General features: G+C 50.4%; 1 protein-coding gene across 27 annotated transcripts in view; it reads right to left on the bottom strand.

The window, feature by feature from the left end:
• Window positions 1-3,267: 3,267 nt before the first annotated feature.
• UBAP2 (ubiquitin associated protein 2) overlaps window positions 3,268-13,097 on the bottom strand; it is a 127,370-nt gene continuing 117,540 nt past the window's right edge. For 12 of the 27 annotated variants that reach the window (XM_055351671.2, XM_019033537.4, XM_063696973.1 and 9 more), the window contains 10 exons: window positions 9,365-9,560; window positions 8,557-8,648; window positions 8,185-8,232; window positions 5,775-5,853; window positions 5,366-5,571; window positions 4,950-5,049; window positions 4,757-4,864; window positions 4,537-4,604; window positions 4,258-4,449; window positions 3,268-4,170 (listed from right to left, as the gene is read on the bottom strand). In XM_055351671.2, coding sequence (XP_055207646.2) covers window positions 4,075-4,170; window positions 4,258-4,449; window positions 4,537-4,604; window positions 4,757-4,864; window positions 4,950-5,049; window positions 5,366-5,571; window positions 5,775-5,853; window positions 8,185-8,232; window positions 8,557-8,648; window positions 9,365-9,560 — 1,185 coding nt within the window. In that variant the 3' untranslated portion in view covers window positions 3,268-4,074. Of the gene's footprint in view, window positions 4,450-4,536; window positions 4,605-4,756; window positions 4,865-4,949; window positions 5,050-5,365; window positions 5,572-5,774; window positions 5,854-8,184; window positions 8,233-8,556; window positions 8,649-9,364; window positions 9,591-13,097 lie in introns of all 27 variants that reach the window. The other 15 variants (XM_063696959.1, XM_063696968.1, XM_063696962.1 and 12 more) reach the window with 2 other exon arrangements.

Raw genomic sequence — 13,097 nt, 5'->3', positions numbered from 1 at the left:
GGAGTGCAAGCAGAATTGTGCATAGAAATTGTGGCAGGGCTGAGGGAGTTGACTGCAGGCAGTTTTTAGGCCAGATAAGGCTAGATCTTCCTGCGATGCACTCGCTGCAGCTTTTGATTTTCCAGATCTCAATCGTGTTGCTTCAATCAATATTGAGATCCAGCAGCCTTCACCATCCAGGAGACTTCAGAACTTGAAGGTAATTTTTGGTTGTTATGGGGGTGCACCAGATCATAGGAGGGCATTATTTGGAGGAAACCGCTATAATGTAAAATCAGATTTCAGAAGGAAAATGCAGCAAGGACTGACTGTAGTCCTATTTCAGACCCCTGGGCACTAGTGCCAACTCCTCCTTTGGCTCGTAACTCAGAAAGAACCAAAGGGCAGATTAGGGACAGGGGCAGGAGGGATCCTAGGATGGCCAGAGTAGGTGACGCTTACTTCCTTAGCCCCTCCTTCCATTCTGATCTCAGGGTTTTCACTCTTCAAACTCCCAAACACATCTTCCCAGCAGCCCTTCCCGGCCTCTAAAGTTTGGTCCCAGCAGCCCTTCCCAGCCTCTAAAGTTTGGTCTGGTATGAAATGGGACTGTTTAACAAGCAAGGCTCTTAGGGGACACTGTTGAGCCTGGTCCCAGAATCTGTGATCTCCACAGGGCCAGGGTTGCAACTTGCACCCAGAATCTAGTTATTTTAGTCAGATCCATGGAACAGAGCAGCTTCGTAATACATTGTCAAGTTACCTGATTACAAACTCTCATAGATGTTGGAACTACCTTTTTACTCCCCATACTTTGTAAGTAATGCTTCCAGATTAACCTGCAAATCTTGTGGAGCCAGAGCCTCTCACAGTGCTCTGATTTACCTCCCCCAAAATGCCCCCAAACCCCCATGCAAGTTTACAGCCAGTAGCTTGGTCTTACTCTCTTGGAGCCCTAAAATTAAGCCTTTCATTCCCCTTTGCTAAAGCATCTCACTCCCAGGGCAGCCCCAGCACCCTGGCATTGCGGGAGGTGCTCTGCTGCACAGCTGTTCCATCAGGCCCTATTGGCCTCTGTTACACATTGACTCAGGGAGCCGGAGCGCCAAGTGGAGGTTGTACCTTTCAGCCCTGTGGGGTGTTAAGTGTCAAGGGCTGGGTTTGCCTCTGATGAGTACAATCAGTTCCAGAAGACTGGGTAAGTCTCTTGCTAGCAGGTGGACATTCTGGTATTTTAGACTGACTTAACGAAACCCAGAGGCTGGTTCCAGAGCTCTGTCCCTGAGAACACATCCCTGTGGAAAATACTTGAGTTTGTAATTTTTTTTTTTTTCCCTTCTGAGAGTGGAGGTCTCAGGCTCAATCCGGAACCATGTACGTACAGTTTTGCTTATTATTTGATGTGACATGAACTCAAAATCCTGCATTTTTAGATTCCTTTTAATTCTAATTGAGGCCTCACTAGATGCTCTTCAGTTCTGTGTATTTTGAGGCTGGGTGGAGAAAGTATATGATTCCGCTGTTGATTCTTTCAGTCTTCCCCCCTTCTCCTTTTATCATTCCAGAGTTATTTTCTATTAGTCAAACTTTTTTGTAGAACCTTCTTTCCCTTACCCTGGCAAATTGCTTCTTTACTTGCTGGTTTCCTTACGTTTGGGGCGTATGTTGTAAGAAACTGATTGGAAGGGGAAATGTGCAGCTCTCCACTGGAAAGGAACTCTCCACCCCTCCCATCCTGATAAAACAAACAAGGTTTACATTTACAACTAAAAGGATTCAGATGCAATTTTCAACTATTCTGAAACCAGCAGGACACACCTGACTTTAATAGTTTTAGCTGAAATTGTAGATGTTTTTCTTCAGTTTAACTTATGAGAAAAGATTATCTGATGGATTTTGTGTTGACTTCCCCTTTAGTGGTTTATTTTGTCTTTTTCTGCCCATCTGTCTACTAATAAAATGTGAAATAAAATACCTGTATTGCTACTTCCCCATGAAATGACCCTCTTCTTTTTTTACCTTGTGTTAAAGAAAACTAAAAGGTCGTCTCATTATCACTGTTAAGCTTGCAGATTACGCTGGGGCTCAGCTGAAAAATCAGACAAAAACCAAAACTGGGGAATCTGCCTTCCTAACTAACTCACCTCCCTGGTGTATCCCCAGTCCCTTCAAGCTCCTTATAGACGTAGCCATTTGTTTAACTTGATTCTGAAAACGGGAGCTGATACGAGTAGGTCAGTGAGGGATTGAGGGGTGCTCTGCTGCTTTCCTTAGGCAAACATTTTCACTGTCATTTGTTTTCCTAACTTACTGCTGCTAATAGCAGGGATCAGGCAGATCACCCTATTTAATAAAAGTCCTAATTTTACTTGTAGACACTTACCTTTTTTCTAGATAAGGTCCCAAGCTGTGGGTTAATAAGAGTATCGGTCCCATCTGATGACAGGACCATCGCTCTCAATTGTAGAGGCCAAAAGCAGAAAAAGTAGATAGATTGTGACCCTAGGCTGGTTCTGACACAATCAATCAATCACCTGACTAGCCATTTTATTTTCTCCTTTAACCTGATCTGATTTAGGAGTGAAAAGAGAGGCTGTAGCACCTTGGGCAACACTTCTAGGCCCTGAGCTTCCTGCCTGCTGGATTGGAGCACAGTTGTGGTTGGCCAACAGGAGATCTGCCTCCTTCCTATGGCCCTTGGCTACTCCCTGGCTTCTGACCTGACACAAGGTGAATGGTTGGTTGGGCTTTTCTGGAGCAGATATGTAGCCCCGGATCCACCAGCCTACCTCATGACACCCCAAAACTCACTAATCACGTGTTCTACCATAGCTTTTGACTGCCAATCAAGATTATGTTCAGCTGATGACAAGCAAAAGACAGGTATACCTGTTCATACTTACTCTCCCTTAAGGCCTAGAACCCTGCTCTCAGTTCTTGGCTTTGCTTCAGATTGTAAAAGTCCACTGAGATTTGGAAAAGAAATCACCCTGCCCTGATATCCAGTGGACAGGGCTCTGTGGGACACTGCCCTATCCCTAAGTCTCTTAAGGAGCTATAAGAAAAGCCAGGTTAACTTTGATCAACATGGCCTGGGCCCTGTAAGGAGGTTTAGCTGTCCTTACAGCCACTGTGATTGGGCCAAGAGGGTCCAGTAAAAAGGAAAACCATTTCAAGCCTTTATAGCCTGTGTCAGAAGACTATGACCATGTGGGGTCTCCTTTAGCCCTGTGAAGTCCAGGGCTTCTGCCCTGAGCTGCCCTTCAGTCACACCACACAGAGACCATGCATGCTCTCAGAACTTTATTAGGTGGGGATTGGGCAAGAGAAAACCCCTGAAACAGTTGCCCACGTGGTTCAAGACAACTAGAATGGAGATGTGTTGCTTGGAGATACCTTAGATTTTCAAAGGGGAGCTGACTGGCTGAATAACTCAGATTATTTTTTTTTTTTTCATGGTCAGCCAGTCTCTAGTAAGTCTCTAGGGACATGACCAGACCAGAAGCCCCTGTTCTATATGAAGACAAACAGGTGGCCATACTTGTGTTGGGTAGAGGGATACCGCTGCTATTCCCAGATCAAGATTTGGTGGAAGGAGACCATGACAGATGACAAACGGAACAGTTTCTCAAAAACAGAGGTATGAAGTAATTACACAGGAAAGAAAACAATTTCCAAAGGAGTGAGACAAGTCGTGATTCTTCATTGGTACCTGACCCCTATACCCAAACAGCCTTGAACCAGCCCTTCCAGAGACTGCCCCTAGTGGCCCACTGGGCAGTGCAGGCTGTGAAGAAGGCCTGAAGGCAGATGGGGTGGGGGTGCTTATTTTGCTACAGTGGAGAAGGGGCTTGAATGGGGAGGGCAGACCTGGCTAACATCTGCCGCCGTCCCCCAACTCCCCCCCAGACTTCTATCACATTTACAAATACATACATAAATACATTACATACAGTAGCCAGTCTGGGAGGCAGACTCCCCATAGAGGCATGGCTGACATGTCGGGAATTCTAGGAAAGGGCACTCAAATACGTGCTCGTGTGTTCTCTCCTGCCCAGGATAAGCCTTGCCCCAGCCCACCTCTCTCTTCTGGGTTTAGTTTGTCCAGTATGGAGAGTTGCCGTAGGCAGGTTTGGAGGCTTGAGACTTGGGCTGCAGGGAGCTGGGCTGGCTGCGCTGACCCGAGCCACTCTGAGGAAGAGGAGAAGGGAAGGCTGTCAAGGCTGGAGCAGAACCCCTGGCCCAGAGCAGGGTGGCTGCCTCCATCACTGTACTCACCTGTGCATCCTGCGGAAGGTGGTGGTGCAGCAGCTGTGAGTGGGGCTGCTGGTGGGCTGGCAAGATGTGCAGGAATGGTGGGGGTGCATAGCCAGGGGCCGCTCCCGGGGCCAGGGGCCCAGTGGAGCCCAAGGCCGAGGGCAGGCTGAAAGATGGAGGTGTCCCTGCATGAAATCCCTGCTTGTCAAAAGTCTACAGGGCAAAGAAGACAATGGTGAAGGTCAGGTTGGGCTGTAACCTCTCAAAAACCTATACACCCAACCCACCTTTGTCCCTCACCTGTGTCTTATTGTAGACAGAACCAGTCATATCAGGTAGACCGGTGGTGCTTGAAGACACTGATACTCCTAGGAGGAAAAGCAGTTGTTCCCCACAGCAGTTGTTCCCAGCTCCAGGCTCCCCACCTCCAGGATCACTCAGGGGTTGCCCTGCCTGAGAGGGGATCAGGCAGGAGCCCACCACTCCAGGCCTTATCCTGGAAAGGAGAGGTAAACACTACCTTTGCCAGGCCCAGAACCTGCAGACTTGTTTGGTGCCTGTGATGATCCAGCATAGCCACCTTTGGAGTAGTCTCCTGCTGCTGTCCCCTGGGTCAGGTCGTCATAACCTAGCGTGGCAGGGTACAGGAGGCAAGTGTGAGCCAGGCAAGCCTGTCTAACCCCATGTGTCTCTGTCTGGGAAGTACCCCTCACCTGTACTGTAGCCGTGCTGGCCATAACCACTGGCCTGCTGGAAGGGAGGTGTGGGAGTGCTGAGGTTCACCCCATGTTGCTTGGCTGAGGCTGGAGGGACCTGGGGGGGCAAGCAGATGAGGTATTAGTGTAGGAAGAGGCAAGCTGAGGCTGGTCAGGTACCCCTGCCAGAGCCTAAGGCAGCAGGTGACATACCCACAACCACAGGGGACCTGTGTTTGCATTAGTGCAACACATGCTGGATCTAAACACAGCAGGGGAAAAGTGACCTTGTCCCCAGCCTGAACAGTTTCTGAAGACCAGATAAGACGGAGTGGAATCACGACCCTCCCTCCCTGCTGGAAGATAGGTCCCAGGTTTCCACCTGCCAGCAACCCAAGGCCAGGAGACACAGTCACACCCACTGAAATACTCACAAACATGGTGGGGCCATACTGGAAGGCACTGGGCATGCCTGTGTAGTAGGGAAGACCAGTGTAGCTATAGCCAGGTGGCAGTGCAGGGTTCAGGAAGGGCTGCTGGGCTGTGTGGTGGGTCTGTGATTGGCTCTGCTGTGGCTGAGCTGGTGTGGTAGTGGGTGCAGGGGATGCAGAGTCCCCACGGCCAAACTTTGTGACATCACCTAGGAAAGAGTGCTGACTCCAGCCACTGCCCTTCCTCCAACCAGAGAAAGGCCACACTGGCTTCTGCAAACAGGAACAGGTCTGGCTGCCAGCTCAGCACAGGCTGCTAAGAGGCCTCTCAGCTTGCTGTTGCTGCTTCCCAGCTCCTGGAGTTCGCGCTAGGCCGGCCCCGGGCTACTCCTTATCCATTGAGCAAACTCACCTGGATATGGATTATTAGCTAGGCTCCCATCTCGGCTGGCAAGCGCTGTGGGTGCAGCAAAGGGAATTCCATAGTAGTCCTAGGAGAGACCAGGGAGGCTTGATCAGCGACTGGCCCTGCTTGACTCCCAGGAGAGCAGAACCAGCACATGGAAGTGGTGATGCCACACTCCTGAAACAGACTCCATGCCTGAGAGCCAGCAGTCCCAGGGAACGCCAAGTAAATGGTGCCCCTCAGAAGAGTGTGCAACTAGGCGGCCTGCCTAACACATGAGCACACAGACCGGCCAACCCTGCAGCTTCACCAGGCAGAGCTGCTGGAGACCAAGCCTCACACATCCATTTGACACCACAGGCAGATGCTTGTGTGAATGCCTCGGGCTGAACCAACTTCGCTGGCTTTTCTGTGTCAGAGACTAGAGCAGCTAGGAAAGCTGACTAAACAGAGCAGACCCGAAAAAGGAGGCAACAGAAGTGCAGGGGCCTGAAAGGTTTAAGGGGGGACAGGGGGCAGTGCCAGGAAGGCACGGGAATAAGCAGGACCCCAGGTGAAGCCCGGAACTGGCTTGTCACCACCTACACTGCTCTCAAAACACTGACATGGCCTAGGACAAGCTTGTCCAACCCACGGCCCATGACAGCTTTGAATGTGGCCCAACACAAATTCGTCTTTCTTAAAACATGAAATTTGTTTGCAATTTGTTTAAGCTCATCAGCTATCTTTAATGTTAGTGTATTTTATGTGTGGCCCAAGACAATTATTCTTTCAATGTGGCCCAAGGAAGCCAAAACATTGGACACCCCTGGCCCAGGACTTGGGGGAAGTATGAGAGATACAACAAAGTGTGGAGACAGAGACAGCAAAACACAGTGGAGCTTCGTGGAGGAGGGGAGGTCTGACCTGACCCTCACTCACCATCCAGGGCCTCGCACTCCTGGACACACCTGGCCCCTGAGGAAAAGCAAAGCCCTTGGGCTGTGCCCGATCCCAGAAAGGAGCCATCCTGCCTGGGAATGGCACTCACACCCTCCAGGAAACCTCCCGGAAACCCATAGCAGCCTAGAACCCCCGGGAGAGGCAGAGCTGGGGACACACAGAGCTGCACAACTGAGGACGGGAGCAGAGAAAGCCCAGAAGGGGGAGCACTTTCACAGAACACGAGAAATCTCCAGGCGAGAACTAGGCTCACAAGCAGCAGAGGTGAACAAACAACCCGAGGGATAGAAAGAGCAACATATCTCAAAAGGTGGGCTCCAGAGGGTGTTTTCTCTAAGGCACAAAGTGATAAAAGCCAAAAGAGTGCTGTGAATAAGTGTGGAGACCACGGAGAGCCCCTGAAGCAGAATGAATCCCGGCGCTCAGCACCACCTCCTGCAGTTTTGGCCTTTGGCCGGCAGATTAAAGGGCTGCTGGTTTGCACAGTGGGGAGAAGCCGCTCGGCTCCCAGGCTAGGCCTCTGCTTCTGGAAATACGGCCAGCCAGTGGAAAGGGCTACTCTTCTGAAACAAGAGCAGCTCCGTCAGCTCTTTGTGGTGCAGCAGAGAAGGGGGCAACACCCACGGGGAAGAAGGCATCACTGCACAAGGGAGAAAGCCTCTTCCTCCAGGAACAGGAAAGGCTGTATCCAGCAGAGGTGGTGTCCAAACTGCCTGCAACTCTCTGACAAGTGCCCTGGGAAATGGCAGAGCAAGAAGACAGTGGCTCCCAGGAGGAAGTCCTGCCCATGGGCAGGGCAAGGAGCGGGCCTCTTCCCCTCTGTCCCCACAGTTCTGTTCATGTGGCTATCCCAGGAAAGGCCCACACTGCATTCTGGCACCAACAGTCAGAAGAAAGAGGCAACCCTGGTCTCAGAGTAAGGCTGCAACCACCAGGGACGTCCCAGGGCAGGCATTTTCACAAATCTAGATGGGAGGCCAGACCCAGAAGAGACCTTAAGGACCATCAGCTCAAGCCACTCACTCAGCTGATTGCAGAAGAGCAGTCACTGGCCACCTCAGACCAAAGACACTATATGGTACTCTGAGGAAGAGGAAGACAGGATAAAACTCCAGGGCCAAGTAAGCAACCTCCATGTCTTGTGTCATATGGTTTTTCTTTTTAAAAAAAGAGAGAGAAAACAAGATGGAGGAGGGAAGATAAGGACCAACATTTAACAGGGGACATGGCCTACCAGGGCCCCAGGTCCCAAAGGCCTTCATGTTTCCCAGGGATGAGCACTGGATACTCTGTGCCAAAGCTATGGTCACGCCTGGCACAACCGCCAGATGAAAACAGCTTTCTCGGTAGTGGTGCTGAGAGGTTCCTCAGGCAGAGGATCCTAAGGGCCAGAGAGTATGGCAGCCAAGACCATAAGGGGGGACATGTAAAAGATTCTGAACCCTCTGCTCCGACCAGTCCATACCCCACTCACCACTGGCAGCCGTGACTGCAGCATCTGGAGCTCGTCATAGCCATAGATCTGTGTGAGAACCAGAAAGTGTATTTTAGGAACCACATATCACGCCCTGGGAAGCCCAGGTCCATCTAGGAGTCAAAACAAGGTTGGGGGGCTGTAACACACCCGGGAATGGGATCTGGATCAGCTGTTACGGGAACAGATCCTGCCTTCACGGAGTCTAGATGGAAGAAGACCACCAGGGCTCAGCGGGGCAGAGACGGGGGTGCTCAGGGATGGAAGGGCAGCTCAAGGTGGGCAACCTGGGCCCAATGCCAGGTTCCTGCCAGGTGCCAGCCCCCGAGACCAGGGGAGCTGGGCAGGCCAGGAGTTCCGCCATACACTCACCGGGTAGGCAGGAAGCAGTCCTCCGGGACCTACGAGGTACTGGTTGTGCAGCAGGGGAGGCACCCCCTGAGGTAAGTTTGGGGGTGCTTTGCCTGTATAGAGGGAAAAATCAAATGGAGTGAAGTGGTCACCACAAAGAGTGAGAGTCCTCAGCTGCTTCAGGAGGAGGCACAGTCACTGAGCTACCCCAGATGGGTTCAAAGAAGGGCAGTGGCCGAATGAGGCAGAGGGTCATTCTACAAAGCAGTGAAGGGGAGACAGAAAGCCCGGCCACCACACTGAGGTTGTTTCAACGTCAGAGAGTTCTGGGCCCAGACAAAAGCAGCCCCTTTCCCCCAATCCCTGAGGTCCCACTGCACTGAGCAAAGAGAAATATAAAAAGAATCTGCCTCCTCCAAAGAGGGCAAGGAAGCCATGCAGTGCCAGGAGAGGGACAGGCTGAGTTCGAAGTCGGTTTTAGCAGCGACCATCAAATCACAGTCTGCTGGGCCTACAGACAGCCTAGGTCTGCAGTCGTGGAGCCCACAATAAGTCATCCCTGGCCCCTCCAAGTCACAATGTCAACTCGGCTCCAGGAAAGAACAAAGAGGAAAGACTGAAAAGCTAGAAGCACGCAGAGGCCAGGAATCCTGCAAGGAAGAATTCATCCCCATCAGGGGTGGGGAGATCGGGCCTCAAGGTCAGTGGAACACACAGCGCACTTCGCGGGCCTGAGACTCTCCTGACACCTGCACTGCCTTCCTGGGACGCCAAGCAGGCACCTTTGAGGGGCTCAGGGGTGGGCAGGAAAGGCCTCTGGAGCAAATACCTGAGGTCACCAAGGGCGCGGCCCTGCTACTGCTGCTGGATGCACTCGCGGGGGTCCCACCCAGACAGAGGCTGTTCGCGGTGTTCATGCTACCGGACAGGCTGACGCCTGAGGATGCGGAACTTGAGACGGAGGTCGCTGCCGTGGAGAAGGTGGCTGAGGACTGGTGGGAAGAGGTGCTCTCCACACTGGCATGCTGGCAAAAGAAAAGCCAGGACACATGGATCTGGAGGCAGAGGAGGAGGGTGCTGGGGAGAGCCTGGCCTGGCACTTGGGCCCACAGTCTCAAGGCTGAGCAGGCAGGCAATGATGTAACCACCCAGGCTCCCTTAAGATGAGAGGCTCTGTGCTCAGTGCTCACTGCGGCCCCTCACACAGCAGCTGGTTCCAGCCATCAGGATACAATACATAAACTGAACATCAAAACTATTAACATTAAGCTTTAATGACCACAACTCTCTGTAAAAATCCTTCAAGGTGCTCACGCATTGGCATCCAAAATGAGGGCATAGAAATCCCAAGATAACTTCGGATCATAAATGAACACAGACTATCTGAATATGGGACAAGTACCTACCTCAGAGCAAAGCAGTCTGAGAAGAGGCGAGCACAGGCCACAGGAAGCCCAGCGCAAGTCTCAATGTTTTGGAGATTTCCCTTCTATTGGGATTCTCAGCCACTGTGGTCTGGAAACAACAGGAGGCTGAGAGAGGCCTTTGCTCCAAAACCTGGTGACACCTTTCAGTCCACCAATGCCTCACCAGTGCCCACCTAAAAGGGCATGGCCTGCCACTTATGCCTGTTTGACAAGGTACCCCTGGGAAGAAAGAGTGAACCAGCAGATGCTCCATCAGCCCCGAGTCCCAGAAGCCCTGCCCAGCTGCCCAACCCTAGCAACAGGGTCCTATGAAGAACTTCAAGCTCCGAGCAGGTAGGTGGGAGGCACACCTAGGTGGACAAGGCAAGTCTCAAAAAAGGGAAGAAAAGCTCTGTAAGAGGGAGACCAGTCTCCAAACCAGGACATAGAAAGCAGCATATAAACTCGTAGAAGAAAAGCCAAAGAACAGGAAGGGCCCAGGAGAAGGACCCAACCTGCCTCCGCAGACTAACTCTCTGCCGCCATCCCATGCCCACAGGTCACTACCCACCTGGGCACTGGCTTTACGGAGCTAACATCCAGAACAGATTCACCAAGGTAAAGACAGCCAAAAACATGGTTTCCTGGAGCTCCAAGGCATCTTGTTCCTTCAGCACAGATGGGCAGGACCAGGCCAGAGAGAGCCCCACCAGGAGCGGGGCAAAGGATGCACTGGCCTGCCCGCCATCTAGGTTCTCGCTAAGGAGGCAGACTCCCCACCAACTGCCACAGAAACCTGGAACAGCTCTGACCAGTGCTCGCAAGTGTACCTGGATATATACAACCTTTTAATCTCGGAAGGAAAAATGAACATTCTCCATCACTAAGAGATGCTCACTAGGGAACTAGGTCCTGACTTGCTGAAAGGGACTCAAGAGTCATCTGGCAAGTCTCTTCTCCCTTAGCTGCCTGACAGGGTTCCTGTCTCTGGCCCTCATCTTCCAGAACTGGGAGTACATCAACCTGCTGAATTAAAAAGTCAACACTAATTTTCAAGGCCTCGCTCAGTCCATCCAATGGGGCCTATGCAGTCAACTCCCCAGGACGGGCCCAGAGAAGTAAAGGCAGAAGATGCTGAGATTTCCTTTATGTATTGATGGAGAGTGGTAAAGATATAACTACAAGAAAATGGAAGAAAATACACAGATCTGTGTAAAAAAAAATCATAAACAGCAAACTTAGGGAAAAATACCTGTACTTCCCATCACGAAGGGCTCCCTAATATAGAAATAGAGACCAAAGACCTGACAAAAAAAGGAACCAAGACTATAAATAGCTCACATAGGCCGGGCACGGTGGCTCACGCCTGTAATCCCAGCACTTTGGGAGGCCGAGGCAGGTGGATCATCTGAGATCAGGAGTTTGAGACCAGCCTGGTCAATACGGTGAAACCCTGCCTCTATTAAACTAATAAAAATATTAGCTGGGCCTGGTGGCATGTGCCTGTAATCCCAGCTACTAGGGAGGCTGAGGCAGGAGAATTGCTTGAACCCGGGAGGTGGAGGTTGCACTAAGCTGAGATCATGCCATTGCACTCCAGCCTGGGCCACAAGAGTAAAATTCCGTCTCAGAAAAATAATAAGAAATAAATAAAATAAAAATTAAAAACTCACATAAAGGAAATCAAATGGTTTTCAAATATATAAAAAAAAGGATGTACAACCTCATTAAAAACTAGACTGATGGGCCATTTTTCTGCTAACATATTAAGAAAATACAAATGTTTAATAACACCATTTTGAGGACGCAATGGTGTAATAGGATATTTCATTCACTGCCAGTGGGAGGTAAACAGGGTTGAATCACTATGCAGGGCAATCTGCAAATGTGTATAAAATCACAAATGCCTTGCTGTTCCATATCACGGACTGACCCGCTACATACAGCTATACACATGGAACAACATATGTAGGTTATCAAATGCAACATTCTCTGTGGTATCAAGACTGAAAACGACCCTAAATGGACGGCTGCTTAAATAACCTTAAATAACATCATAAAGCAGAACTGTGGGGAAAAAACAACAACAACAACAACAAACCCTTAAGTTTCAACATGGAAACATCAAGATACACTTGTGGGGATACACAAGTGGGGAAAAAAAAGTTGAAGGACACTGTACATAAAATACTCTCATTTATGTAACAAGAGAAAAAGAATAAAAAGGGCAGATGATGGCCGGGCGCGGTGGCTCACGCCTGTAATCCCACCACTTCGGGAGGCCGAGGCGGGTGGATTATGAGGTCAGGAGTTTGAGACCAGCCTGACCAACATAGTGAAATCCCGTCTCTACTAAAAATACAAAAATTATCCGGGCATGGTGGTATGCGCCTGTAACCCCAGCTACTCAGGAGACTGAGGCAGGAGGAACCCGGGAAGTGGAGGTTGCAGTGAGCTGAGATTGCGCCACTGCACTCCAGCCTAGGCGACAGAGTGAGACTGCATCTCAAAAAAAAAAAAAAAAAAGCGGATGATAATGGGGAAATGACTATGTGTATGCACTGCGTGTTTTGACTTTTATTTATTAAAAGGATGGAGAAAATGTAAGGGTAGAGCCAAGTAGATGAGAGACAGAAAAACTTTTCATTGTCTATCTTTCCATAACTTTTCAGATGAAATATTATGAACAAACAGTTGACCCCTGAACAACACAGGCTTGAAATGCATGGGTCCACTTACAGGCAGATTTCTTTTTCAACCCGATGCACGCATGCATAATTTGAAAACACCCATATTTGGAAGGCTGACTTTTCCTATAGGTGGGTTCCACAGGGGCAACTGTGGGACTTGAGAATGTGCAGATTTTGGTGTATGCAGTGGTCCTGGAATGAATCCTCTGCATATATGGAGGGACAACTGTATTAGCAATGTCACAGTTCTGTCATGCTGACAAAGTATGGGACCCACTGGATGAGACGATTCTGGCTGTGGCAGGCTGGAATACATGATCTGGAGTTTTTTTTTGAGGAGATGGAGAGTGCAGCTCCCCATGAGTGCAGGAGCACTGAGCTCCCAGGCAGCAGTGGCACGGACACAGAGGACAGCTCCACGGCACTCCTGCTGAGGTCAGCTCACCGCTCCCATGAGCCACAGAGG

This window comes from Gorilla gorilla, chromosome 13 (assembly GCF_029281585.2).
Source record: "Gorilla gorilla gorilla isolate KB3781 chromosome 13, NHGRI_mGorGor1-v2.1_pri, whole genome shotgun sequence".
Lineage (NCBI taxonomy): Eukaryota > Metazoa > Chordata > Mammalia > Primates > Hominidae > Gorilla > Gorilla gorilla.
The sequence above is the reverse complement of the archived record's forward strand: the minus strand, read 5'-3'. Positions and strand labels throughout refer to the sequence as shown.